General features: G+C 44.6%; 1 protein-coding gene across 4 annotated transcripts in view; it reads left to right on the forward strand.

The window, feature by feature from the left end:
* SH3PXD2A (SH3 and PX domains 2A) overlaps positions 1 to 25,724 on the forward strand; it is a 388,309-nt gene that overhangs the window by 153,103 nt on the left and 209,482 nt on the right. For all 4 annotated transcript variants that reach the window (XM_043551930.1, XM_043551931.1, XM_043551932.1 and 1 more), the window contains 2 exons: positions 13,772 to 13,848; positions 24,271 to 24,362. In XM_043551930.1, the coding sequence (XP_043407865.1) occupies positions 13,772 to 13,848; positions 24,271 to 24,362 (169 nt within the window). The remainder of the gene's footprint in view (positions 1 to 13,771; positions 13,849 to 24,270; positions 24,363 to 25,724) is intronic.

Genomic DNA, 25,724 nt, shown 5'->3' on the forward strand with positions numbered 1-25,724 from the left:
ATCACTTTCCTCTCATGTAAGTGCTTCAGAATTGATTCTTTGAGGACCTGCTCCATGATTTTTCCGGGGACTGAGGTGAGGCTGACTGGCCTGTAGTTCCCAGGATCCTCCTTCTTCCCTTTTTTAAAGATTGGCACTACATTAGCCTTTTTCCAGTCATCTGGGACTTCCCCCGTTCGCCACGAGTTTTCAAAGATGATGGCCAATGGCTCTGCAATCACAGCCGCCAATTCCTTTAGCACTCTCGGATGCAACTCGTCCAGCCCCATGGACTTGTGCACGTCCAGCTTTTCTAAATAGTCCCTAACCACCTCTTTCTCCACTGAGGGCTGGCCATCTACTCCCCATGCTGTGATGCCCAGCGCAGCAGTCTGGGAGCTGACCTTGTTCGTGAAGACAGAGGCAAAAAAAGCATTGAGTACATTAGCTTTTTCCACATCCTCTGTCACTAGGTTGCCTCCCTCATTCAGTAAGGGGCCCACACTTTCCTTGGCTTTCTTCTTGTTGCCAACATACCTGAAGAAACCCTTCTTGTTACTCTTGACATCTCTTGCTAGCTGCAGCTCCAGGTGCGATTTGGCCCTCCTGATTTCATTCCTACATGCCCGAGAATATTTTTATACTCATCCCTGGTCATATGTCCAACCTTCCACTTCTTGTAAGCTTCTTTTTTATGTTTAAGATCCGCTAGGATTTCACCGTTAAGCCAAGCTGGTCGCCTGCCATATTTACTATTCTTTCGACTCATCGGGATGGTTTGTCCCTGTAAGTCCCTGTTCAAGCAGCTGCAAGAAGGGACGTACTTCCCAGACCAGAAAATTGCTGTTGGGGATGTTAAAATGCTAATAGCTATCCTTGGGGACCCAGCCTACCCCTTGCTCCCATGGCTCATGAAGCCGTACACAGGCAGCCTGTGCAAGTGCAGAATGGTGGTAGAATGTGCCTTTGGACGTTTAAAAGCTCACTGGTGCTGTCTGCTGACTAGGTCAGACCTCAGCGCAACAAACATTCCCACTGTTATTGCTGCTTGCTGTGTGCTCCATAATATCTGTGAGAGTAAGGGGGAGACATTTATGGTGGGGTGGGAGGTTGAGGCAAATTGCCTGGCATCCGATTTTGAGCAGCCAGACACCAGGGCAATTAGAAGAGCACAGCAAGGCACGCTGCACATCAGAGAGGCTTTGACAACCAGTTTCTTGACTGGCCAGGCTTCGGTGTGACAGTTGTGTGTATTTCTCCTTGATGCAAACCCGCCCCCTTTGTTGATTTTAATTCCCTGTAAGCCAACCACCCTCCCCCCTTTGAAATAAAGGTCGAAACATCGTTCTCCCTGCTGAAGGCCTAAGGGCTTCTTCTCAACCGCCCTTAATAGAATTCAGGCCTGGCTGGTTTGAGTAAGCTTTTTTTGCTCTTAAAACAATGTTGCAGCCGCAGATAATGCCTTATAGTGTAAGGTTTGCTGACGCCAAGTTAAAGATAATAGGAGATAGTTACAAGGCCAGACAAAATGTGCTGGTTGTTTAAGTTGCTAGAAATGCTTGTTAGAGGTTGCAAAAAATAAACATTGTTGTAACCCATATAAAAAAGGCAGAGTATTTGTGCAAAGTTTTAATTGGCTGATGTGTAGTGCAGTAACATTAAAAAATATAAAAGTGTGTGTAATGACCTGCTCTGGTGTGCAGGATTTGAGATTCTATTCTCCCTGTACCTTGTTTGCAGCTGCAAATAAACTTTTCTGCTTCTCCACCCCGTTGTGATTATTGAGTGAAGCACACCGGGTAACGAACCCCTGCTGTTGTTTTGCCTTTCGGCACTGGGTGCCGGCAACATTTTGAAACCATGTATTCTTTCTTTATTAATTAAAAAAAAAGGGAGATAACTGACAAGGTAGCCTGGGTGGGGTGGGGTGGGGGAGGAGGGAAGGACAAGGCCACATTGCTTATTGTAGCCACACTACAAATCAAACTGTTTGAATGACAGCCTTCTGTTGCTTGGGCCATCCTCTGGAGTGGAGTGGCTGAGTGCCTGGAGCCTCCCCCCCCACCCCACGTTCTTGGGCATCTGGGTGAGGAGGATATGGAACTTGGCAAGGAGGTCAGATGGTTGTACAATGGATGCAGTGGGGGTCTGTGCTCTTGTTGGCTTTCCTGCAGCTGCACCAGATGCTTCATCATATCCGTTTGCTCCCCCATTAGCCTTAGGATTGCCTCCTGCCTCCGCTCTTTGCGTTCCTGCCTCTGCTCTTCACGCTCACTTAATGCTTTCATAGTCTCTAACACTGAATGCCTCCATGCATTCAGCTGTGCCCTATCAGTGCGGGAGGACTGCATGCGCTCGGAAAACATGTCATCACGAGTGCGTTTTTTTCGCCTTCTAATCTGCAATAACCTCAGGGATGGAGAAGATAGGGGGAGCTTAGAAACATTTGCACCTGGGGGGAGATAAAAAGGGAGAGTAAAATTTAAGATGATACCTTTCTAAGAACAAAAGGAAGACTCTTTCACAGTGAATCAAGCAATTCACAGCAGACAGCATATGTGCTTTAGGTACAAGGTCGCATTTTGCCTTTTATATTGAGCGCCTGCTGGTATGGTGACACATCGCACACGGCTGGGCAACAGAATTCGGTTTCCATGCAGCCATGGTAAGGCAAAGGGTATGCGAGGTTGGCTTCTTATGCATAACATGTGGGAATGGTTTCAAACTGTGGCGCCATCCTTTCCCATAGCAAGCAATGGGTTGGGTTTCACATTTAAAAGGAGGGGTTGCGGTTTTTGGGTGGATGTACAGCACACACCTCCCCTCACCCCACCACATGGCTTTTCTCCGGGATGATCCCTTTTAGCCAAGCGCAAACAGCTCAGCATGAACGGGGTCCTTTTACTGTTCCCTTACAAAAATTCCCCTATTTCAACCAGGTGACCATGAATGATATCACTCTCCCGAGGCTAACACAGAAAGATATAAGACCAAATGTTGCTTGAACGTGACCAAAACCCAGGACCATTCGCTGCCATGCTTTGTGTTGCAGTGATTCCAGAATACTTTCAGAGTACCTCCAGGAGAGCTTCATGGAGATGTCTGGAGGATTCACGCTCCATCCCCAGACATGTGAACAGACTTTTCCAGTAGCTGTACTGGCCGCGAATGGATCCCTGGCTGTCGGGGAGAACGAATGAGTCCTGGCTGTCGGGGAGAACGGATTCACCGCTTGCTTGCTGCGCATTCTCCTCCTCCTCCTCTTCCTCATCCACAAAATCCTCCTCCCTCTTGCATGAGACTCCCCCCTTGCAGGTGTCCATGGACAGTGGTAATGGTAGGGTCCTCTCCTGGAGTGGCATGCAGCTGATCATAGAAGCGGCATGTGTGGGGCTCTGACCCAGAGCAACCGTTTGCCTCCTTTGTCTTTTGGTAGGCTTGCCTCAGCTCCTTAACTTTCATGTGGCACTGCTGTATGTCCCCTGTTGTAGCCTCTCTCCAACATGCCCTGTGAGATTTTGGCAAATATATTTGCATTTCTTCTTTTTGATTGGAGTTGTGCCTGCACAGATGCTTCTCCCTGTACAGCGATCAGATCCAGTGTCTCCCTTTTGGTCCATGCTGGAGCTCGTTTGCGATTCTGTGGGGACTGCATGGTCACCTGTGCTGCTGAGTTCGCCACACTGACCAAACAGGAAATGAAATTCAGAAGTTCCCGGGGCTTTTCCTGTGTACCTGGCTAGTGCATCGGAGTTCAAAGTGCGGTCCAGAACGGTCACAATGGAGCACTCTGGAATAGCTCCCGGAGGCCAATACCGTCAATTTGTGTCCACACTACCCCAAATTCGACCCAGGAAGGTTGATTTTAGCACTACTCCCCTCGCCGGGGAGGAGTACAGAGGTCGATTTTAAGAGCTCTTTAAGTCGACGGAACGGGGTTGGTTGTGTGGACACATTCATTTTAAAATCGACCTAACGCGGCTAAATTCGACCTAACGCCATAGTGTAGACCAGGGCTTAGTCGGCAGTAGTAGGTGAACTGGTTAATAGTTTGCTAACATATCTTTCTAGTTGCACTGAAACTCAGGCTTGGCCATGATCAGAGGCTGAATGTGGAAGACGCTCTGGGGACAGCACTTTCCTTTAAAAGATAAAATAGAGACCTCTGTTTCATAAAACGCATGGCATTTACATTTCTGGACACGGCTTTGTATGGATATTTGCACAGCTCAGATGTTTTGCTGAACTCCTCGCTTTTTATTGATTCCCAGGGCTTGACGAGCACAGTCGCCCAGTTATGCTTGCCACCCAGTTGTTTGTTTGTTTAAATTCATGCTGTAATTGCCGCCTCCCAAATACCATAACTGCGCTGAGGAGCTACATTGCTGCCAACATTGCTGCTGAATTGGATTGATCTTCGCATGTGTGCCTCACAGATGACCTAATTTTGCTCTTCCCTAGAGGATGATCCAACCTAATTTATGGCAAAAATCGGAGAGCTTGCTTTTGATTAGAGTAAAACTATTACTAAAAAGAAGGGTCTTTTCTTCATAAACTGAATGCCAAGGTAAGGTAGATCTGCACAGTGTTTCTTTCTCCTTCAGGCAGGCCCTGTGGTCTAGGGGTAGAGTGAAGGACTGGTGTTGAGAATCCTGGGTTCTAAGTAACCTTACAAAGTTACTTCACGTTCCTGCCCCTCAGTTCCCACCTGTAATACATCTTTAAGAATATTTACCTCGAGCATTGGGTTGTTGTGAGGCTGAACTGTGTTAGTTAAGTACTTTAAGATTTATGCCTTGGGAGTGGAAATATTATCATTCACACCTCCTGTGCTCCACCAACTCTAGGGTGGAGTCTCTTTAGCCGCATTATTGCCAATCCTGCCAAAGGATGTGGCCAGAATTTTACTATGCATGTACCATTGCCAAACTACACTGGAAAAGATGCTGTTAACCAAACCAGTCTCCACTGAGTGACCTTGCCACAGGGGCCATCAACCTCAGTGGACATTGCTCAAAGACTCTTTCACAGCCTTGTTGGCACTGGCCCATTGACTATGAGGTAGTGTCTCTGACTTGTGGGTGTCAGACTAACTTCACTGTTGATGGTAAATCTGAAGGGGATGAGACACACAGGCAGTGGGAAGAACACCCTATCCAATGATAATATTTGTATAGGTCTGGTCCTGTCAGGCCACTGGGTCTGCACTTCAACAAATGCAGCTTGGACTCATCGAGGACATGCCATCAAGTCAATGGAAAGGCTTCGATTGACTTAAGTGGGCTTTGGATCAAGCCCCAGCTGAGCGTGATGGAACTTGGTTCATAGTTAGATGCAGCATAATGACAAAGAGCTCACTGTGCCTAACAGAAGCTTTGAAGACAATTGATGAGTGTTCTGGTCCTCATTAGAAAGTCAGCACTTACTATGAGGAACCACACTGTGGGCATTTCCTGTCCTCAGTAGAGGAAAAGCTGCAGTATCTCAGATGCCACTATTGTGGTACCTGTTGGCAAATACTGATTGTGTAATAGGAACCATGGTGTACTGATGAAAGCAGGACTTTCATATGACCTGACAAAGGAGAGAAGCTGGTTGTTTCAGCATGTGGTAGGGCACATTCAAAGACATTTTCCCTTGTGGTATTGATGATTAGATCTTGCCAGCGTGACTGGGTTTTAAACCCCAGTGATTTCCACGTTTGTCTACCATGCCTTGATGTTTGGAAATGGATTGTTTTAGAGAATGTCAGACGAGGCACTGGCTACAACGCAACGTGCACCTTTCTAGCCTCATCTTAGGCGAGAAGCACATGCCAGAAAGAGATTTCATTAAGGCCTGAAATTGCCCAACTTGCCTTCCCTTTCCCCTCATGGTGCGAATGACCTTATGCCTAGCAGCCTTGTCTTGAAAGTAGTTTTCCTTTGTCTTTAAGGTAGTTTATTTGCGATAGGGCAGATGTCCCTGGAGCCTCTTAAGAAAAGCTTGCGTGTGTGCATGCGTGTTTATGTGTGAGGGAGAATGAGGAAGAGATGATGTTCCTGGCGTTGAGCAGAGCATAGAATTGCCCAGGCCCCCACATGAGCAAAAAAGAACACGACAAAAGAAAACTCCAGTCATGTTACCGTCGGCTCTAAGAAAGTGAACATTTCTGCATCCTTTGGGCTCCCTTGTGTGATGAGCTGCTTCAGCTCTCTTGAAGGAATTTGGGGACTTGTGACCATGTGAAAGTTGAGCTCCTCTGGCGTGGAGTGGATGCTGTCCTCCACTGCAGCATATCCTGGCAGTGAAGCTGCGGAACCAGCCCAGGAGGATCACCCTAGCGAAAGGATGGTTCTCTGGTGATGTGGAGTTAGTGTAGGGGCCAGCATGCAGGGAGCAGCCCTGCAGCAGCGGAGTGCCAAGGGGAGCTTTATACCACACACCGGTCTGATTTGTGCTCTGTGTTATTTGTCTTCACCACTGTTCCTGATATGGATAGGCTATTGCTTGGAGGGATGGCAAAGAGTTGTAGCTGGAGTCATGACTTTAGAGAGTTTCCAGAAATGTGTTGTTCTTTGGGTGATGCCAGTTAGATAAATTCTAAAATGAATAATGAGCGGCTAACCATTACAAAGCGCCATACAAATAATAACTAAACCATGTAGAGCTGAGCCTGATATGCAGAGAGGCTAAGTAACTGGCCCTGTCTACCGCACAAAGTGGGGTCAGAGTGAGAGTAGAACTTGGAGCTCTGGAGTTCCTTGCCCTCAGTCCTGCACTCAGATCACTCAGCCATGCTTCCCTGCTTTCTCTGGCTCTCCATTGGAGAAGATATTCCCTTTTAGCAGAGGAAGGTTTCTCTATGGGGCATGTTTTTTTATAATCAACTTACACTCTGTGTTTCCCATGCTTTATTTAGTACTTCTCGATGATTTGCTTTGACGTTGCAGCTTGCGTGCAGGACCCACGTGCACAGACAGACTGATTCTGACGTGCTCTATCTAGCTCTAGGATTATTAGTGTTTGTGCTGTGTTGACGCTGGTTTTTTGGCTGCCCAAACTGTCTTCATAGCCCTCTGTCACCCTCATTAGTAATTCCCACTGACTGTTGAAAGCACTTATCAGCTGCAGCAGTTTTGACAGCTGAGCTCAGGCAAAAACTCTGACTCCATGAGATGTTCCTACTGTCTCCACTCTCCTCCCCCTCCCCCCCTTCCACCAGAGGGACATATGTGAAACTTCCTTCCCTCCTTTCTTTGTCAGGAGTGAATGCTGTCCCTGTTGGGACCCCAACTCCAGGAAGTCATCAATGAAATCCACTGAGGCCAGGATGTCTCATGTAAAAGTGAGACGATGCTGTATCTGAATTGCAAGATTAGTGGCTGCCTCCCTCTATGCATCTCACTGGTAATAGCATGTGCTTCCTTGAGAAGCGTGAAATCACTCTTCTGCCCCCAAAACGTTAGCTCCTTTGTGTCTTTTTCATCTCAAGGATGCCATTGTGGGTTCAAACGCTCTGTTTACTTAATGGCCAGTTGGGAACAGATGCTTGAGTGTTTGCCTGCAGGGCTTTAGGGGGAATGTCATGGTTTGAAAAGGGTGAGGGGGTGTAAAGGAAGTTTGTGTCTCAAAACCAGTTGCACGTCTGTGTTTCTTCAGTGCATAAACATAATGAAAACAGATATAGATGGAATAAGAGCCTTCATAAAAATAAAACACGTTCGTCCCAAAGAAGGTTTCAGTTACCATGGGGGAAGCTGTGAAGCTAAGGAGGAGATGCTGTGGCAATGTTAGGGCCACATTTTTGTCTCATTTCCACTGCTGCACTGTAACTGAGAAGAGAAGTGGATATACCATATTGAATGAATTCACTCTGAGAAGATGACCTTAGATTGAATGCATCATAGTGATACATTTTATCTCCCAACTCCTCCCAGAGGTAAAAGAAAGAAAGGACCAACAGTGCATGCGTGTGTGTGTGTGCGAGAGAGAGAGAGAACAAAAGCAAGGTGGATTGCACGCTTTTAGGAGGCAGCAACAGACTTGACCTCCACAGCTGCAGATTCTGAAGTTGGCTGCAGCCCAAGTTATTTTAAGCATAAATCATGAAATATTACATTATTTTAACATACCCCTAAATATCACACTAGCTGCTTAGGATATATATTTATTGTATGGTAAGTTTCATATAAGATTCTCTGAAGTTTTGTGGCTCTGCTTGGGCTAAAACGTGACACACACAACACAGAATAAAAGCACTAATTTCCTTTGTGTTCGATATATAGTGCGCTGGGCCTAACTACTCTCTCCCTTGTGAAGGTGCCATCAAGAAAAAGTTCCTTGTATGGAACAATCAGTGTCCTTAGATCTATCATCAAAAGTTGTGGCAAAAGTACCTTCAATAACATAAAAGGAAAGTCAAACTCTGTAAGCCCTACACAGTATAAAACTATATAGCGTGGGTTGGTGGCATCAGATAGATTGTGGATTTATATTTATCTCCCAGGGGAAAAAGTGATTGAAAACACTTTTCTCTTGGAGGTATGTGAAAATCTGCAGGCATTTTGCATCTTTTTTTGTTGCAGTTGTGGTGTGACAGCATGCTAGCGGGGTGGGATTCATTGCAATAGCAGGGGCTGCATACTGCACATTTCCTATTTAAACAGCAATGTCTGTTTAAATTTTTCAGCACCCCTTGTAAGTTGTTTTGGGCTGAAACGCTTCCTCTCTCGCTCAGCCCTGCCTTTCTGGTTTTGATATACTGTGGATTCCCTCTCCATGCTAGTCTCCACAGTACTACTAATGGCTGGATCTGGGCCCGAAGTGTTTAACTTTGCGGCTATGGGAACCAGTAAATGGAACATTAAATCTCATCCTAATGTGGACTGGTCCAGTGTGATAAGCAGATGAACCATATACTCCTGGGGTATACAACTTTGTATACATCATGTTGGCCTTTCTTTAGTATTGCTGCCATTTACTTTAGTACTGTTGTATTACCAATCAGAGCAGGGCCATATGGGACTCCTATGAATGCCTCGGGACCCTACCCTGTCTGTTTCTGGTCCGCCATCTGCCAGTGATTTACATGGCATGTATGAAAGTCCACGATACCCAAAGTACAATGTTACACAGGGCAAAAACTGTATTAAAAGAACATTATTAAGGTTATACAAGTCAGGAAATGCAAGCTTTTCTTGTGTCTCCTTGAACATCAATGTGGTGCACCGAATAGGGCAGGGGTCCTGTGGAAAAAAACAGTATGTGGTCATGTAATTAAAGACTACACATGCCCAGGAGGAGAATACTCAAGGTTACATGTGCAACCATAACCTGGGATTTCTTAACTTTTGAGTGCTTGACTTTACCACCTAAATAATCTTCCTTTAACATAGTGTGTGTTGATGTAATTTCCTAGGGTGTGTGTGGTTGTGTGGTGTCTTTAAAATCAAGAACTCATTACATATCACACCCCCAAGGAGGTGACATCCATGTTGTTTCTTTCATGATGATAACAACAAATGCTCAGAAATTCGAACGCAAACCTTACATTTCCCCTTTCAGACACTTTGAAATGCGCCAGACCATTCTGAGGACTCTGTTTCTTCACTGAAATGTCTGCACCAAGTAACCCAGGCATAATACTGAACTGCCGCAGCTGTATGGGGCCTGCAAATGACATATCCCCCCACGGTTTCCCCATCGTCCCAATCCTAGGAGTCAATTTTAATGCATCTTCCAGATCTTCCATGGTCCTGTCCAAGTCTGGGACATCTGTGAATGAAATACTTGCCCAGTACAGAGCAGTCAGCTTCTAAGCTACCATGTGAGACGGAGACAGGCTTATCATTCACTACCTAGCAGGGCTGTAGTAAGAGTCAGAAGCTGTTTAGCATTCTGTAAAATGGGGGTGTGATTCCTGTGGACAGATTTAGAAGAGCTGCAGTAAAATTCTGTTTCTCATTGAGAGGAAATATATACCATATGTACTCGCATTTAAGCCGAGGCTTTATTTACTGATGCTGAAAACTACCAAAAAATAAGTGATTTGCATATGACCAAACCCCTCTGTCTACCATCTCCTAACAAAAGTCGCCTCATGCCCCTGGCAGTTTGCTAGAGGCTTATCCATGGCCCTCAGTCCTGCCTTGGGACTCACCAACCTCCTAGGGCTTTGCCTGGCCCAATTGCTCACCTTTTTGTTTCTTGCTTATTTGTCCATGTGATAACTGGATTACCAGAATTGTCACATGAGTCAAGCCTCTTCATTAGACTGTCCATACTGGTCTTAGGGCCAGAGCATCCCCACTGGTTGTGTGAGCATAGATCCACTGTACGTGCTCTTGGGGTGCATAGAAGGGGGAAGGTTCCAGCTGTGCTGCATCATTCTCCCCCCTTCCCTGACCTCATGGGTCCCCAGGATCTTGGGAATGAGGGTCGAGGTGCAAGGGGAGAAGAACAGGGAAAACACCATTAACTCTCACTGGAAATGCCCTATCTTCTCACAGCTGCTACTGCTCAGTCCTAGAGGGATTCTCAGGTAGCAGCATGGCTTCTGCAGGCAGGAGCATTCTACCTGAAGAAGAGGGGCCCGGCGAGGGGCCGGCAAGGCACCTGCAGAAGATGTATCTCCCTAGAGATGCCTCTGCACCCTCAGAGCTGGGCCTCCCTTTCCCCAAGGATTCCCAAGATCTTTGGGGTTAGGAGCCCACATTCTCAGTCACTTCACACCTCTGAACTCGGGGTCTGAGTGGTTGGTCAATCTTGCTGAGATCCCTGTCTCTTCTGCTCCCTTCCCTAGCATGGCTGCTGTACTGAAAGGCCCGGCATAGCCCTCCGTGATGCTAGTATCATTCAGAATGCTCCATAACCCAATATTCCTATCCTCATACTCTCTTGGTACTGGGTAACCAGGAAGGCAGGCCTATAACTGAGTTCTAACCTTTGCTAACTACTAATATTGGTGTTTTCTAATGGCACTTTCTGCATAGAGAGAACCTGGGAGAAAAAATTAAAGCACCTTCTGGGGTTTGTTTCATATTAGCACTGTGATCATCTTGACGTTTTCCATCTCCATTTAAGGAATGAATTAAGACTCATCATATCTTGGGGGTCTTTTTTGTACTCTGTGTTTAATATAACCTTCCTTATTATATTTATCTTGTTCCTTATGCTCCAGTCTTTCATTTATTACATTACTTTGAAGATGTTGGCAGTGACCGGGCGTCCCTGTAAACTCTTTTAGCAAAGCTGAATTACATTTACAAGAGATCTTTAATGTGTTTAAGTCTTTGGTTCCTTTATGTTTTTATATGGTCACCAGTCTGGCTTTCAGTTTGTGGCTTGGACTGAAAACAGGAAAGCTGGAGCTTTGCTTACTCTTTACAGCACATTTATAAAATTCACAAAGAAATGAAAAGTTTGCCCACACCAACGCTTTTATAATGCTGAGAAAGGAGCTATTTTATTCTCCATTATTAGTTTTTTTTAAAAAAAGGAGGTATAATAATTGCATCCTCTGGCACCTTTCATTTGAGCCTCATGGAGGGTTTTATAATAACAAAGTCTCGCAAATACATGTTGTTGTTCCCATTTTACAGATGGGAAAACTGAAACAATAAGGTTGTGATTTGCTTGGTGTCACACAGCAAGTCAGTGACAGGGCAAAGGACACAACTTAGGACCCCACATGCCAGCAGAACAATTATTTTGCTAAATGACTTAGCATTGACAACGTTAGCTTTCAGGATGAGTGAAGATTCTCCAGTGTCCCTTGGGCCTTGTTACAGCATGGCAATGCATCAGAAAGTTGTGCCCCGGTGTCATTCTAGAACAGCAGAATCTCATGGGGTGGACATCTACATTATTAAGAACAAATTTTCCCTGCAAGATGTGTCAAGATTAATGAGAACCACGTGTTTTTAGTTCCTGGGGGGTGATGTATCCACTTTTCCTTGGCTAGAACGAAACTAACCATGCTGTTAAGGTCTTTGAGACTGATAGTTTGGGAGGAAACAGGGAAAAAATGGGAGCGTCCTGATGGATTTTAGCTCCTCCCAGCTGTTAAGGTGCATGGTCCTGTTCAACTTCTCAGCTGCTATAAGCTTGGCCAAAGGAAATTCTGGAATTTAGGTTTTGGCTCAGATTCCCTTTCCTCCTCATTTTGCCTATCCTATCATCTGTGAACCACTGTCCTTCATTTCTCCATTGTCCAGTGGGAATAAGTTTGCAGCAGAGGTTGGTGAAAAGACCAGTTTATGTCTGACATGGAAGCTTGATGGACTAAATACGTTCTACCACAAGAATGTATAATTTATTCTTGTTTCAATGTGTTTAAAAAAAAATTCAACATGAGAGAAAAAAGGAAGAAAAACACCAAAAAAGGATGTGAAAATATATTCCTTTCAAGCCAAAAAATACCAACTCCATGACATCTTTTTCTGTGGGAAACTCATTTTCCTAGAGCATCTCGATAAATTCTGGTTTTATCAGTTTAACACAAAACCCAGCAATTTATTTAAGCTTCACTTGCTTGCAGAAATTTCATCCACTAAAAACATCAGGATTGTTTTTTTTTTTTTCACTTAAAAAGAAAAAAAAATACAGTGTCATGGCTGAGATTATAGAAGATACAGTTGAATGTACCGCTTGCCTGTTGAGTTACCGTTTGATTGCTCTCTATAGATTTCTGCATGAGTTACCTGCATTTGCAGTCTGTGGGGAGGGGAGAGTAGCTGCTGTGGGCAGAGAATAGGTGGGTAGGAGTGGGGAGGGGGTGGAACCTTGCAGAGGCAGATTAAGATTTATTGGGGCCCTGGGCACAAAGAACATTTGGCCCCCTACACCCTGGTGGCCCAGGGATGCTGGAACTGGGGGAACCACAGGGGCCATGGCCCCCCACTTTTAAAATGGGCATAGTAGCCTCGGGCAGGTGTGGATCAATGACAGCAGGGGCTGCACTTCGTGGCGGGGGAGCTGATAAAGTGATAAGGCTGCTCCTCGGCCCCCAGCCAAGGGCAGGTGGAAGGTCCAGGGCTCCCCACAACAACCCAGGCTTGCTGGATGGTTCTTACCATGGCCCAGTTCTAGCTTCTGGCCTGGCCAGGGGGCGGGGCCTCACGGGGCAGGGCCATGGTTCCAGTGCTGGTGGGCCCCCCCCGCACTTCTACACAGGTTCCGGTTTTCCTGCAGGGGCCCCCAAATTGCCCCGGGCCCAGTAGGCCCGTGTGTTAATCTGCCACGGCTGCCCTGCTCTCACCCACTGCGCTGGCCCTCGCAGCTGAGCTGTTGCAAAGGGGGAACTAAGTCGTTCCAGGTATACAGCTGGAGCTGCTTGCTTCTTCCCTGGAGCAAAGGGGGAAGCAGAGACCAATTGTGACTCTTTGAGGAATCTTAGAAAGGAATATTTGTAATATTTTTGGCATTTTCACTGTAGCACTTTAGTGAAGATGCTACTACGCTGACGGAAGAGTTTCTCCCATTCGCGTAGTTAATCCACCTCTGCAAGAGGCAGAAGACACTCTCCCATCGACATACCGCTGTCTACACCTGAGATTAGGTCGGTATAACTGTGGCACTCAGGGGTGTGGATTTTTCACACCCCTGAGTGACATTGTTATACTGGTGTAAGTTTGTAGTGTAGACTTGGCCTTGGCCGAGGTCAGTGCAGCAAATTTGTGGCTGAGCCAAGAGTGGAACCCAAATCTTCTGACTCCTCGTCTTCTGCATGGGGCACTAGACCATGCTATCATATTATACCATAGTCCCACCCATATTCCTAAACCTCTCTTTTTATGTATTCCCTTTGCAGGTAAAATCCTGTTCCGGAGGAGTCATATTCGAGATGTAGCTGTGAAGAGACTGAAGCCCATTGACGAATATTGCAGGGTAAGAACTTTATCTTCACAGAAGAATGAGTATTATAGGATTACGGATGGAGAACTATGCCAGGTGATCAATCAAAGATACCCATGACTAGCAGACAGTGCAGCGCTGGAAATCTCCCGCTGTTGCCATTAGAGAGTTTGAGCTGGCTAAATCAGACTTGCAGAGCCTGTCCCCAGGAAAGGTCTGCTTGGAAAAATTGAGAAGTGAAAAAGGAGAGGAAAAAGGTGAACTGAGACTTGCCCTTCCTAAAACATCAGCAGGTAAGGAGGGGGCAGTGTACCTGAGCACAGAGGAGCCTTTGACCTACAGGATCCTCAGACAAAACTACTGTAGAGTAGTGCCAAAGATGGGAGAGTTTTGCTTCAGGGAGCTTCTTTTACCAGCATGGTGCCCCGTGTGTCCAGTGTTGCAGAAGACCTTTAACACCAGCACACATTACATGTTGAGAATCTTACTATCAGATAAGGGATTCTGTGCGAAACAGCGCTCTTCATCTTAGCCTCAAACTCTGGTCTGAGCTCTGGTTCTGCCAGACAAAATTCCTCTGCCGTCTGGTCCTGGTACAATTCCTGCATTAGGAATCCTCTTGTGTTTTACCATTATAGACAGAGGTAACGCAGCCCAGGGAGCCCAAAAGAGTTGAAGATAGCTCTCTTAAGGACTCCTGAGCTAAAAGATGCAGCCATGTGTGCCCAGGCTGAAACAGGTGCATCACAGGCACAGATACACCTAGCCAATGGTATAAAAGCCATGAACCTAGTTTCACCTCTCAGAGCATTTCAAAGAGATGTGGTCAGCAATTAAATCCACTGGAGTTGAACCCTGGAGTTGTCCTAGTGTACATGATGGGTGATTCAGAGGGGGGAGCAGAGTAGTAAATATGGCATTTGCTAAGTCCTACCTGCCCACCAGTTCAATAATATTCCAATTAGACCAGGTTTTGCTTTGCAGGAAGCTAGAGATAAATGATTTACTACTTTTTCTAATTGTGTTTCCAATAACGAGTGAAGCCCTGGAAAATACGTTGCAGGGAGGAACAGTGCATTGACAAGTGGAGGGTGGGTTTGGTGACCTAGTCTGCCTCTTCCATCCCTAATTTTGCGATTTGTTGATAATTAATCTTCTGACACTAAATTAACAGGTATTTCTGAGCAAGAGTGGTGTGCTGGTTTTAAGGTGGGATCAGCCATGTCAACCAAAGTGCATAATCTAAACCCCAGACTTCGTCTTTTATTTCCTGTGATTTTTTTCCCTTTTAAGAAAACTAGACGGGCAGGCGGAGGAGAAAAATATATATTCTCAAAGATGCTTCCTGTCAGGTATTTGCTTATGCAAATTGGGTGCAGATCACTGGAGACCATAGAGCCTGAGGCATGTGGAAAGGGAGCAGACATTCTGCTAAATTGAAGTCCTTGTCATCTGAATCATCCAGTCCAGAAAACTGGGGAAAAAAGTCTTATCTCATGAGATCAGGCTTTTTATGCAACAATTAATGCAGTGTCTGACTAATAGCGGCCTAATAGCTATCTTTAAAAATGTGTGCTTGTACTGTATTCTCAGCCTTATTTGTTCAGAAAGGAACTGCGTGAGACACATGCCGTAAGAAATAATGTCATGGGTTCACCAAACAGGCATGCCATGTAGAAGGCAGTAGTTTATGCCGGGGAGTGCAGACATGACCTCTGACCGTGATGAACTGGAAGCTGGTTATCTGGGCCGCCATTGTCTGAGAAGCAGACATACCAGTCCCAGGTTAGGGTTACATCACCGGTCATGTCTGAGGAGTCTATTACAGCGACTGTTGCAATTATCATTAGGCCTGAAGTGGCTATCACTGCCACTAGCCATCCTTTTCATTATGTATTTTCTCTCATGGAGAAGTCCATTCAGACAGTCACTAGCTTTTAGTTGAGCACAATGAACCTCCTTCATTTCCAGCAGGCTTCTCATTAATGCTAGACCAGATTTGAATCACTAATGGGCAAATTTCAAGCTATGGCTCAGTTTGGGGAAGCTTGGAAGCTTCTCCAAAGAGAGGCTAGTTTAATTTATTGATTGATTAATGGTGCTCTTTGCCTCAGTCTTTTACATTAATCTAAAAATGACCAAAATTCATTAAAATATGCAGAGCCTGCCACCAGAACAGTCTGCAGGTCACTGAAAAGCTTGATCAGAAATGTTCATCTTACACCCTGCCCTGAAGATCACCAGACCCAGTCGTAGGCTAAGCCAGATCAACGCTGCCACTTGCATTAGATCCTTCTCCCCCAGTCACTGGTAGCAAGAGTGACACGTTTCAGAGTAGCAGCCGTGTTAGTCTGTATTCGCAAAAAGAAAAGGAGGACTTGCGGCACCTTAGAGACTAACCAATTTATTTGAGCATAAGCTTTTGTGAGCTACAGCTCACTTCATCGGATGCAGAGGGACACAGTGGTTAGTCAGTCTGTTGGCTGGCAGGACAGCAACACGGTGGTTCATGAATCCCACAGCAGGACCTAGGGATAGAGGCCCAAGGAAGTAACTGGGTGCCAGACCACATAGGGGTTTACAGATTTTAACCAGCACCTTTGCCGAACTTTTTGAGTCTGCAAAGCTCACAAGAACAGCTTTCTTTTAAAATTTCCTCCTACTTCCTGCCTCCATTCATACAAGGAATGGCTGTCTTATGTTGTTTCACAGCTTCCACTTCCAGACCGTGGAAGTCCAGAGGTGTTTGAAAATAATAATGAAAAGCAAACATTTTGAGCCTCAAAAGTTCATTAGAGTTTTTGGACAAAGGTTTGGGGAGGGAAGGAGAGATTCTTGTTAGGTCCTAGCTGGGGTAAAATCCTGGCCCCTTTGAAATCAATGAGAATGTTGCCAGTGACTTCAATGGGGGCAAGTATTTCATGCCTGGTTCTTATTAAGACCTAGACTTCAGGAGTATTTTTATCAGTGTAAGGGGTTTGTATATGATCTGTGTAATCCTGAATGTTCTCCCAATCACAACCTTTGAATTCCCCAGTATGAAATTGACCAGGAATGTTAGGCAGCTGTGAATCAGGAGCATAACAACTAGGAAGCATACAGTTGATGCAGGGAAGGGGAAAGAGGTTGTCAATAAAACAGTATTAACAAATATTAACTGTTTCCTCCCCAGCAGCAATTATTGATACATATGTTTTCCACAGGCTTCAGTGAAATTAGGATCTAGCCCCACAACTTCAGAAGTGTTAACTCCTTTATATCTTTCTTCCTTTCTCACTGCATGTATTGATTTTAAAAGTTGTCCCAAACTACACAGCAACAAAATAAAACATGGAGACATAAAACATAAAACATTTCACTGAGTTGAGTCCTCCATTGTGCAAAGAATTATGCACTACTTCAGTCCCACTTTAGCCCCCAAAATAGCTTACATGGGATTCAGTTGGAGCACAGACAGGGATGAAGTTCACCTTTTGTGAACTAAAAGTTAGGATGCGACTGAATCTTGAGTCTTGAAAGGGGATGATGTAGGGTTGCGATTGCGTGAAACTGTCACGGAGGACTTTTGACCCGGGGTATTAAAATCAATAAATACGACAAAATGCCTAGCTCTATGACGGCTGCTTGCAGCTGCTGCATCACTGAAATCAGTAGCACTTCTAGCGTGAGTAAGGAGGGCAGGCTCAGACCCAGAGTTCAGGCTGATTGTTGCCAGATGAGCTTTACTCCTCCATATCACCTGTCCTGGAAAGCAGAAGTTCAGAAAAGCCCTGGCAAATGCGTGATAAGAATGCTGCAGCTTCTTTTGTTTTTATCATTTGGGCTTGCAAGCTGTCTCTTTCTGAGCGGGCGGGTTTGCGCGTTTGAGATGTGGGGTCTGATATTTTTCAACAGACGCAGAAACAATGAAAGCCAGACAAAGCATGTCTGAGCATTTGTGTGGAGCCGTTGCAGCGCAGGGAGGTCTGTAAAATGTACTATGTCAGTCCCAAGAGTGCATACCTTATGAACTTGAGAACACTGGACTCCCACCCTGCCCACTACCAAGGAGACCTCCCAAGGACTCTGGATATTTCACTGTTTTATTACAGCTCAGGGAAATAGCTGCACTGTGATAATTAAGCCAATATTTGGCACAGCAGTAAGAAGCATTTAAGAAGCAGTGAAAAGGGGAGGGGGCAGAGAGGGGAATATTTTCAGTGCTTTTTCTCATCTCTGAAGATAAACTGCAGCACTCTGAATGTGTTGCTGGTTAATTTAGAAAGTAATCTAACAGACCAGACAAACTCTGCCTGTAAATATTTGTTGCCCACTGGAATTGATATCTCTGGCTGATTTCCCTCTTACCCATAGACTTTCAATTACTTTAGTGTGAATTACGCGCCTCTGGGCTCATCTGAACCAGTTTCCTTCTTGCATCTGAAGATCTTTTGCCAATTTAAAATAAAGAGCAACTTCATATTCTTGCTCTGCCAGGGGGAGGGGGCGCATTTTATTTAATAAGACTTCTAAACTTTGATGGCCAAAATGCATCTCTTGGTAAGCATGTGTCCAATACATACTGTGTCTTATGCATGGAATGACCTCTGAGTTGTGGTTCACAAAACCGCCATGCTGTCCTTGCTCAACCCCCTTTGAAAAACTCAGACCAACATTTTCAGACGTGGAGTTGCCAATTTAGGAAAGCATTCTTGTTCAGGACAGCACTTAAGCACGTGCATAAGTCACATTGACTTAAGCACGTGCTTAACAGGTACGTGCTTGAGTGCTGACCTGACTAGGAATGGGTTTAAGTAAGCAGTAAGTACTTTTCCAAATTGAGGACTTAAATCTCATATTTTCACACCTAAATAAAAGTGGGTGATTTCAGAGGGGCTGAATACCGGCAGCTCCAAGTGAGAAAAATTTGATCCTGCTTGTTGCACATGTTGTGAGATCATAATTAAAAAAAGAAAATTTCCTTCCTCTAGATTTCCCAGTCCATCCTTTCTGCTCTATGTCAGTCTTTTAGGCCACGATTCTGCCAAGACTTATACATATGAGTCTTTATGTTTGTGTCTACTACAGAACCAAATGAGCACCAAATGAAAAATTAATAATAATTAGCGCTGATCAAAAATGTGTCATATTTTCATGAAAAAATTCAAAATTTATCTGTTTTTTTTTTTTCAAAAAATTTTAAAAATCAGAAAATTTAGACTAGGTCTACTGCTGTCTTTTATGAGTATACATACCATATGAGTTCTTGACTTTGCTATTTTAATGTTCTTTTCATGCAATTTTATTGTGTGTAATTTTCTCAGCTTTTAAAAAAGCATACTGAAAAAACAAAAACATAATTGTGTGGAATCATATTAACACTCACGTGGGTCATCATTTGAGTTGGAACCATTAGATCCACAGCACAGATATCTGCCATTTGAGCTAACAAAGTAACTCAATACAGCTCTTGTCCCTTCTGCATTCAAGCCCAGTAGCTTCCACTCCATGCTGCCTGGAAACCAGCAGGGGGAGTATTGAAAGCACAGTTCTCCTCTGAGTTCAGCAGCCCCTGGCTGCCAGGAGCAGCAATTGCAAGGAAAGTCCTGATCAGTCCCCTGGAGTGCCAGATTGGAGCATGCTCAGTGGCTTTACGGGGATGGCGTGTATGCAGTACATTTGGCATTTAGGAACTCTGCAAGGATGGAGCATGCTCGGTGAAGATGGAATCACTGGAGAATTTAGTTGCCACACTTTAAGAAGTCTCTACTGAGCATGTGCCAATGGCAATTTTTCAGAGACATGTAGCTTGGACAAATTTGGGTGAATTTTCACAGGGATGCAAAAGGTACATTCCTGGCACAAGGGCAACCACCTTGCCAAAGTCCAAGACCCTGCTCTAAAACATGGGGCCGGTAGAAGTTTTGAATGAAATAGTGGTAAGCACTTTTTTTTATCATGGCAAAACCTCCACCTAATTCTGAGAAACAGCTGGACTCTTTTTCCTGAAACTTTCCAGAAAAATTCAGCCTAAGGCAGACACCCAGCATGGAAAATTTCAGCCTGAACAATTTAAGATTGAAAAATTATAAGAAATTGAAAACAGGCTCTTCTAATGGGAAGTGCTGAGCAGTCTTAAGTATATGCAACACTACCAGCTGCACCTATAATATGCCTTTGTATTCATACATGTATATACATACGTACCCACATCTGTATACCAATGTCTGTAATACACATCTGTGTGTATCTTTGTAAGTATATGTGTCTATACACACACATGCATATATGTATACAAAACCACGCTCATGTTCACACACATACAGGCACGTTCTGGCCGTAACACACACTCTCCATCCTGTGGTTCATTTGCGGTTTTTGCATTATGTTGAATTGCACTTTCTGTGCTGGCAGACAATAAGCTCCCATGGGCATGGATCTGTTCTTTGTTTTACACACTCTATCTAACATACAGCACCATGCAAGCGGATGGCACCATGTAAATAGTAACGTTTGCCAAAAGCCTTTATAACTAAAGATTGACTGGATATGAACTGGCAAATGTTGCATCACTTCTAATACGCTTTCTGATATTGGCTATTGTTCTGTGAGTTTTCTCTGGAAACTGCATTCTACCAAGAAAATTGCATGTTGAAATAAAACCATAAACACCTTTTTCTGAAGGCATATGGCTATGTGCGTGCGGTATGAATTGCACATTACTGCTTTAAATACTCAGCACGGTTAAACATGTTATTGCTGATACTATTCTACAAGTGTGAAAAACTGAATTCCATGTGTTAGCATTTTTATCTTTCATCTTTCCTGTGCAAATGCTTTACCAGTTTGGGATGATTGCTGCTTCTAATTATGTATTTTACCCCCATTTCCAACTCCTTGCCACTTCCCAGTTGTTTTCATCCCCTTGCCATCTGTTTTCCTCTCTTTCTTTCCCTATCTTGAACTCCCTCCTTTCCTTGACCCTGTCCTGCAGTCCTTCCTTTGCTCTGTTGTATCTTTGCCCTGGGGCTTACTCTCTTCTTCAAACTGTTGGAATCTTTCCTATTGCCATCTAAATGTGACATTGCCTCCTCAGTATGCTCTTTGTTAACTGTGTTGAATCTCATTAGACTTGTGTAGCTAATGGTTGGTGCATTGTATGTTTGCCTAAGGGAGCTCTGTATGGGGCAGAACAATGTGTGGCCAGTGCTGCTGTAGCCTCCCAGGCCCCAGCGGTCCCATCTACACATAGCTTTCACACCCTTTTAGTATTTCCCAGCCGCAGTGTCTTCCAGGAGCTATTACATGGGTCCGGATCCTACAGCCTTTGTGCATCCCCAAATCCTACTGATTTCTATAGGCGTTTTGGGTGTTAAAACAAGCGCAGGATCAGAGCTATAGTTTCAAAAACTAACAGAAACTGACTGTCGGTGGGGCTTGTGCTCCAGAGTCATTGAGGTGCTTTTGAAATGTCCCGCCTAAGTGTAGGCAGGGCCAGTGATTTTCTTTGTGGATGACCCAAGATTTCCCAAAATAGGGACATAAATTTGGGAGTGAGATTTTCAGAAGCATCTGAATGACTTGAGCACAAATCCTATTGAAAGTCAATGGGCCTTGTGCCCTAAGTCACTTAGCCCAGTTGAAAATCCACCTCATGTCCTACTTCCATGGTTAGGCTGCACAGCAGCAGCTCCCGTGGACCTGAAAGCCACTTATGTAGGTTCCTTGTGTTAGGCACTCTGTGATAGGCTGGGCTCTTTTTAGGTTACATTGGGCGTTTTCATACATTCCGCCTTCTCCCCACCTCCTCACCCCCCATCCTTCTTATGATGGGGGCACTCAGTCTCGATGTGTTTCAGAAGAGTGTGTAAAGATCTGGCTTGTTTCTGAAGATGAGGTATGGCTTGGCCCCCGGTCAGGGCTTATCTTCAAACCTGCCAGGCTGCGGACAGCTTGTATGTGGTCTGATGAGTCCTTGTGGGCAGCAGAGGTTCACAAGCTGTCCTCCTCTCAGCGGCTCTGTTACAAGAGTCAGCTGACTGTGGTGTGCAGTAGCTTTTCTCCTGGTTGCCACCCCTTCCTGTGACACACGCTCCCTTTTAAGCTCATTTGCTCCAAATGGAGCAGGCTCTGCAGCTGTGTCTGTCCAGTACCGGTTCAGCCCAGAGGCCAACGTTAGCCTTTTCCTGATTGGGATGGGGGTGTGCCCCATCACACCTCCAAGTTTGAAAATGTTGTCCTGTATGACAGTCCCTTCAGGAAAGCGCCACTCTGGACTTGCAGGGCCAAGTGACACTTGGGGATTTCTGTTTATTGTTAATGATACTTAGCGCTTACCCTGCTCAGTCCTGCAATACTAAAGTCTGTGGAAGCTGCACTGTTGACTCCAAGGGTCGCAAGGTCAAGCCCATAAACAACAATAATTTTTCAAAACAAAGTACAGACATTAAATAACTAAGTCTTGCAGCACCCCAGCAAAATAGACGTTTCTCTCCCTCTTCCAAATATGGGTAGCCAGTTTGCATAGCTCCTCTGAATTTGGTCTAAAGAGGTTAAGTGACTTGCCCAGGGTCAAAAAGGAGTCAGTGGCAGAGACGGCACTAGCTCTCAGGACTCCATTCCCTTGCTCAGTCCGCTAAATCAAGTCACCTCTCCTTCTGCTTGAAGACTGAAGTTGAATGAAATGTGCTTTAACCTTGTGTTTATGTGTCTTCTTCATTATGTTCATTGTGTTGTGAAATCCAATGACATTTCTTGTACTCTTATGCTTCTCCCTCCCCCATTGGGTAGAATCCAATTTCAAAATTCTACAGTTACTGCTGTTCCTGGGCTGGAATTGTGTCTTCTGGATGATGGTTCTGATTTGCCATATATATGTGTGTGTTTATATGCAACGAGGACAAAACTCACACAACTTATATAATTCCCCTACGTATAATGTGCCTCAAGCAGAATAAAGCAAAACCCTAGACTCTTAAGAAGACTTGAATTTGAATTTCAGACCTCGTCAAGTCAGGGATACATGTACTGTAGCTGGAGAATTCAGGGGACAGAAATGCAGTATTAAGACATTACGTTTTAAATTTTCAGCTGTTCCTCCCCCACTGCAATTATATGGAAACAAATTCCAGTGCTTTTAGGAGTTTGGTTAGATGTAGAACAACACAGCTAACTGACTTGCACTGCCATGTCTTTTTGTTTTAGATGTGTGTCTGACTAAGATAAATCAGATCTATCGCGAGGTTAGTCAAACCCAGTTCACCCAGCCATATCCATGATTTAGTACTAGTGCGATTTTTCATCTGTCTTTCAAGATTGCCTGGAAGGGAGTTCAGGTCTTTTGCCCTATTTTCAACTGACTTAAGAGCCAGGCAGTCTCATTCTGTTGAACAGGTTTACAGTGCCTCTAAGAAGCTTTGTCTATATTTAACTGTTCACGTAGCCTGCTTCCAATGTGCCTTAGCAAAGGAGAGGGTTAATCCCAGCCCACTCTTCCCCTTGTGCTGTTCACTTCCCTCTGTTAATCTCTGAATCACGTGCAAATCCAAGCACTGATCTGATTCTTTCTTCTCTGCTGCCTCTCACATTTTAGGTGAATATTTGACCTTCTCTGACAGAACCAAGCCATGGAACCTAGAGAGCACATACCTAAGACGTTTTTGGTTTTTAAGTGATGTGCTTGTCTCATCTATTTGAATGCTTAGTTTCCAATAGATTTAAAAATAATTGATGTTATCCCAAAAATTGCATTTATTATTGTTGAGTGCAATGTGCACGGCATATCAGTACCTTACAGAGTGCATTAATATGCTGTACTTAGCCAGGAAACATTGCAGTGAAGGCTCCTTTGTACTGCAGAAAAATCCTCTCTGCCTGTCTTTCCAACCAATTAATCACTTTCTTTCCTGTTAACTTGCAAGGAAACTCATTGGCAAGTCCTGCATTCACTACTGATACTCCATAAAGGAGAGGGTTTATGGAGCAAATTACTCCACTATATTCGTGAGTTTTGAATTTGTAGTTTACGTATTTATTATTGTTGTTATTATTTTATTATGTATTTATACTTAGCCGCCGTGGCCCCATTGTTCTAGGCGCTGTGCAAACACAACAACGAGACGGTCCCTGCCCTGAAGAGTTTACACTATAAGTAGGATGGATTTGCACATGAAGAGCTAGAGCGGAATTTTGCCCCATGTGTCCAAAACCAAACCAGCCATCCCCAAGCCCCTCTGCTTGTTTAGGCACACAATATAACCCATTTGCACTAACACGTGCCACACCCTTTCTTTTCAGGGAAGCACCCTGGCATGATGCTTTTCTTGTTTATTGCCTCTGCTCTTCTATCATTCTACTGACAGGATCCAGAATTTTGCATTGTTCCCTTTCTTGCCTCTTGGTTGTATATTTAAGGATCAGTTTCTAAACTTGATTTTGCTAAACACTTTCCTCTCCCCTCCCTCCTTTCTTTTACAGGCACTCGTCAGGCTTCCTCCTCACATTTCACAGTGTGATGAAGTCTTTAGGTTCTTTGAGGCTCGACCAGAGGACATTAACCCTCCGAAAGAGTAAGTGTCATATTTGATTTCCAGCACCACACGGTGCTTTTGTTTGCACGGAAGGAAGCCGAAGGTCATTCTGGTTTATTACTTCCAGTGGATGTGAGAACAGCATTCTAAGTTTTCAAATGCTACCTGGGAAATGGCCTTGTAATTAGGTAAAAATAAGCCAGAATGGGGGGTGGGGCTGCGGGGTTCAAACAACCCCAAACACAAGTCTTGCCTCCATTCCTCAGGAAGCTCGCTTCCTACTTTTTCATTGTTTCTTGCTGATAATTCTAATAAGAGAACTTTCCCCAGTTTGTTGGTTTTAACTTGCCTGTTATCACCAAGGAGTCATTAAGCTCCTGAAAGCATTGTCTCAGCAGCAGATGGAAATCCTGCCACTTAAGAGATTGACTCATAATTAGCAGCTGCCTCTTTAACTGTACTCCTTCCTGAAGATATTTAGTTATTTTACTGGAGTATGAGTGTGATCCTGAACCAAAATTGTCTCCGGAGAGTTTATTCGCTGGAAGCAGGAAGCCAAAGCAAAGGTTGAGGGCAAAGCTTAGGTGAGAGATAAAACAGAGTCATAGCTTTTACCTTGGGATGGACAGATTGATTCAAACAGAGACCTGGCCAAGGATCTGAGAACTAGTACATTTTATTTAACCTAATGAGATGCTAATTGCTCCTGAAAAAACATTGACAATTGTATTTACTAACAATGCTGCTGCTCTAGCTGATATTTCCTCTTCCCCCGTTCTCAGGGCCCCAACACACCCACACTTTGTATTACTCGTGATATTTGCCTGCTAAAAACATCTTGACCCCATCCACACTGGGCCTCAAACCTGTTTGCTGCATTGATTGTAAACCGTGCTGGACTAATTTGGTTTCAACACTGTTTGCATGGCCATTGTGGATAGGGCCAAAACATGTTTAGAGCCATTTGGGTTTTAAACCAGTTCAAACAATGTGGAGCCTGATCCAAAGCCGACTCAAGTCAATGGGAGTTTTTGCATTGGCTCCACTAGGCTTTTGTTCAGACCCATAGTTCCCAGCCCAGTGTCGAAGAGTGGGAGATGTACTTTAAGGGCCTCATTTTCAAAACAATGTCTCCGTTTGTACACATGCAACTATGCCTGCGTGCGGAAATGCTAGAATTTGCACTCACACTAACCGTGCATAGTCTTTTCTTTTTCTTCAGATTTATAATCTGAGAGCTGAAAAAAGAGTAAACCTGTCTCTTCAGCTCGGCCTCTTCAGGAGAATTTCTGAGGTGACTATTAAAAAAGCCACGCTTTTAAGTTCACTGCTTCGCTCGGCACTGCAAAGTTATTTTAAAAAGTAGGAGGATACGTCCAAGTTAAGGGGCTCATTGCACTT

The sequence above is a fragment of the Chelonia mydas genome, chromosome 7 (assembly GCF_015237465.2).
Source record: "Chelonia mydas isolate rCheMyd1 chromosome 7, rCheMyd1.pri.v2, whole genome shotgun sequence".
Taxonomy (NCBI): domain Eukaryota; kingdom Metazoa; phylum Chordata; order Testudines; family Cheloniidae; genus Chelonia; species Chelonia mydas.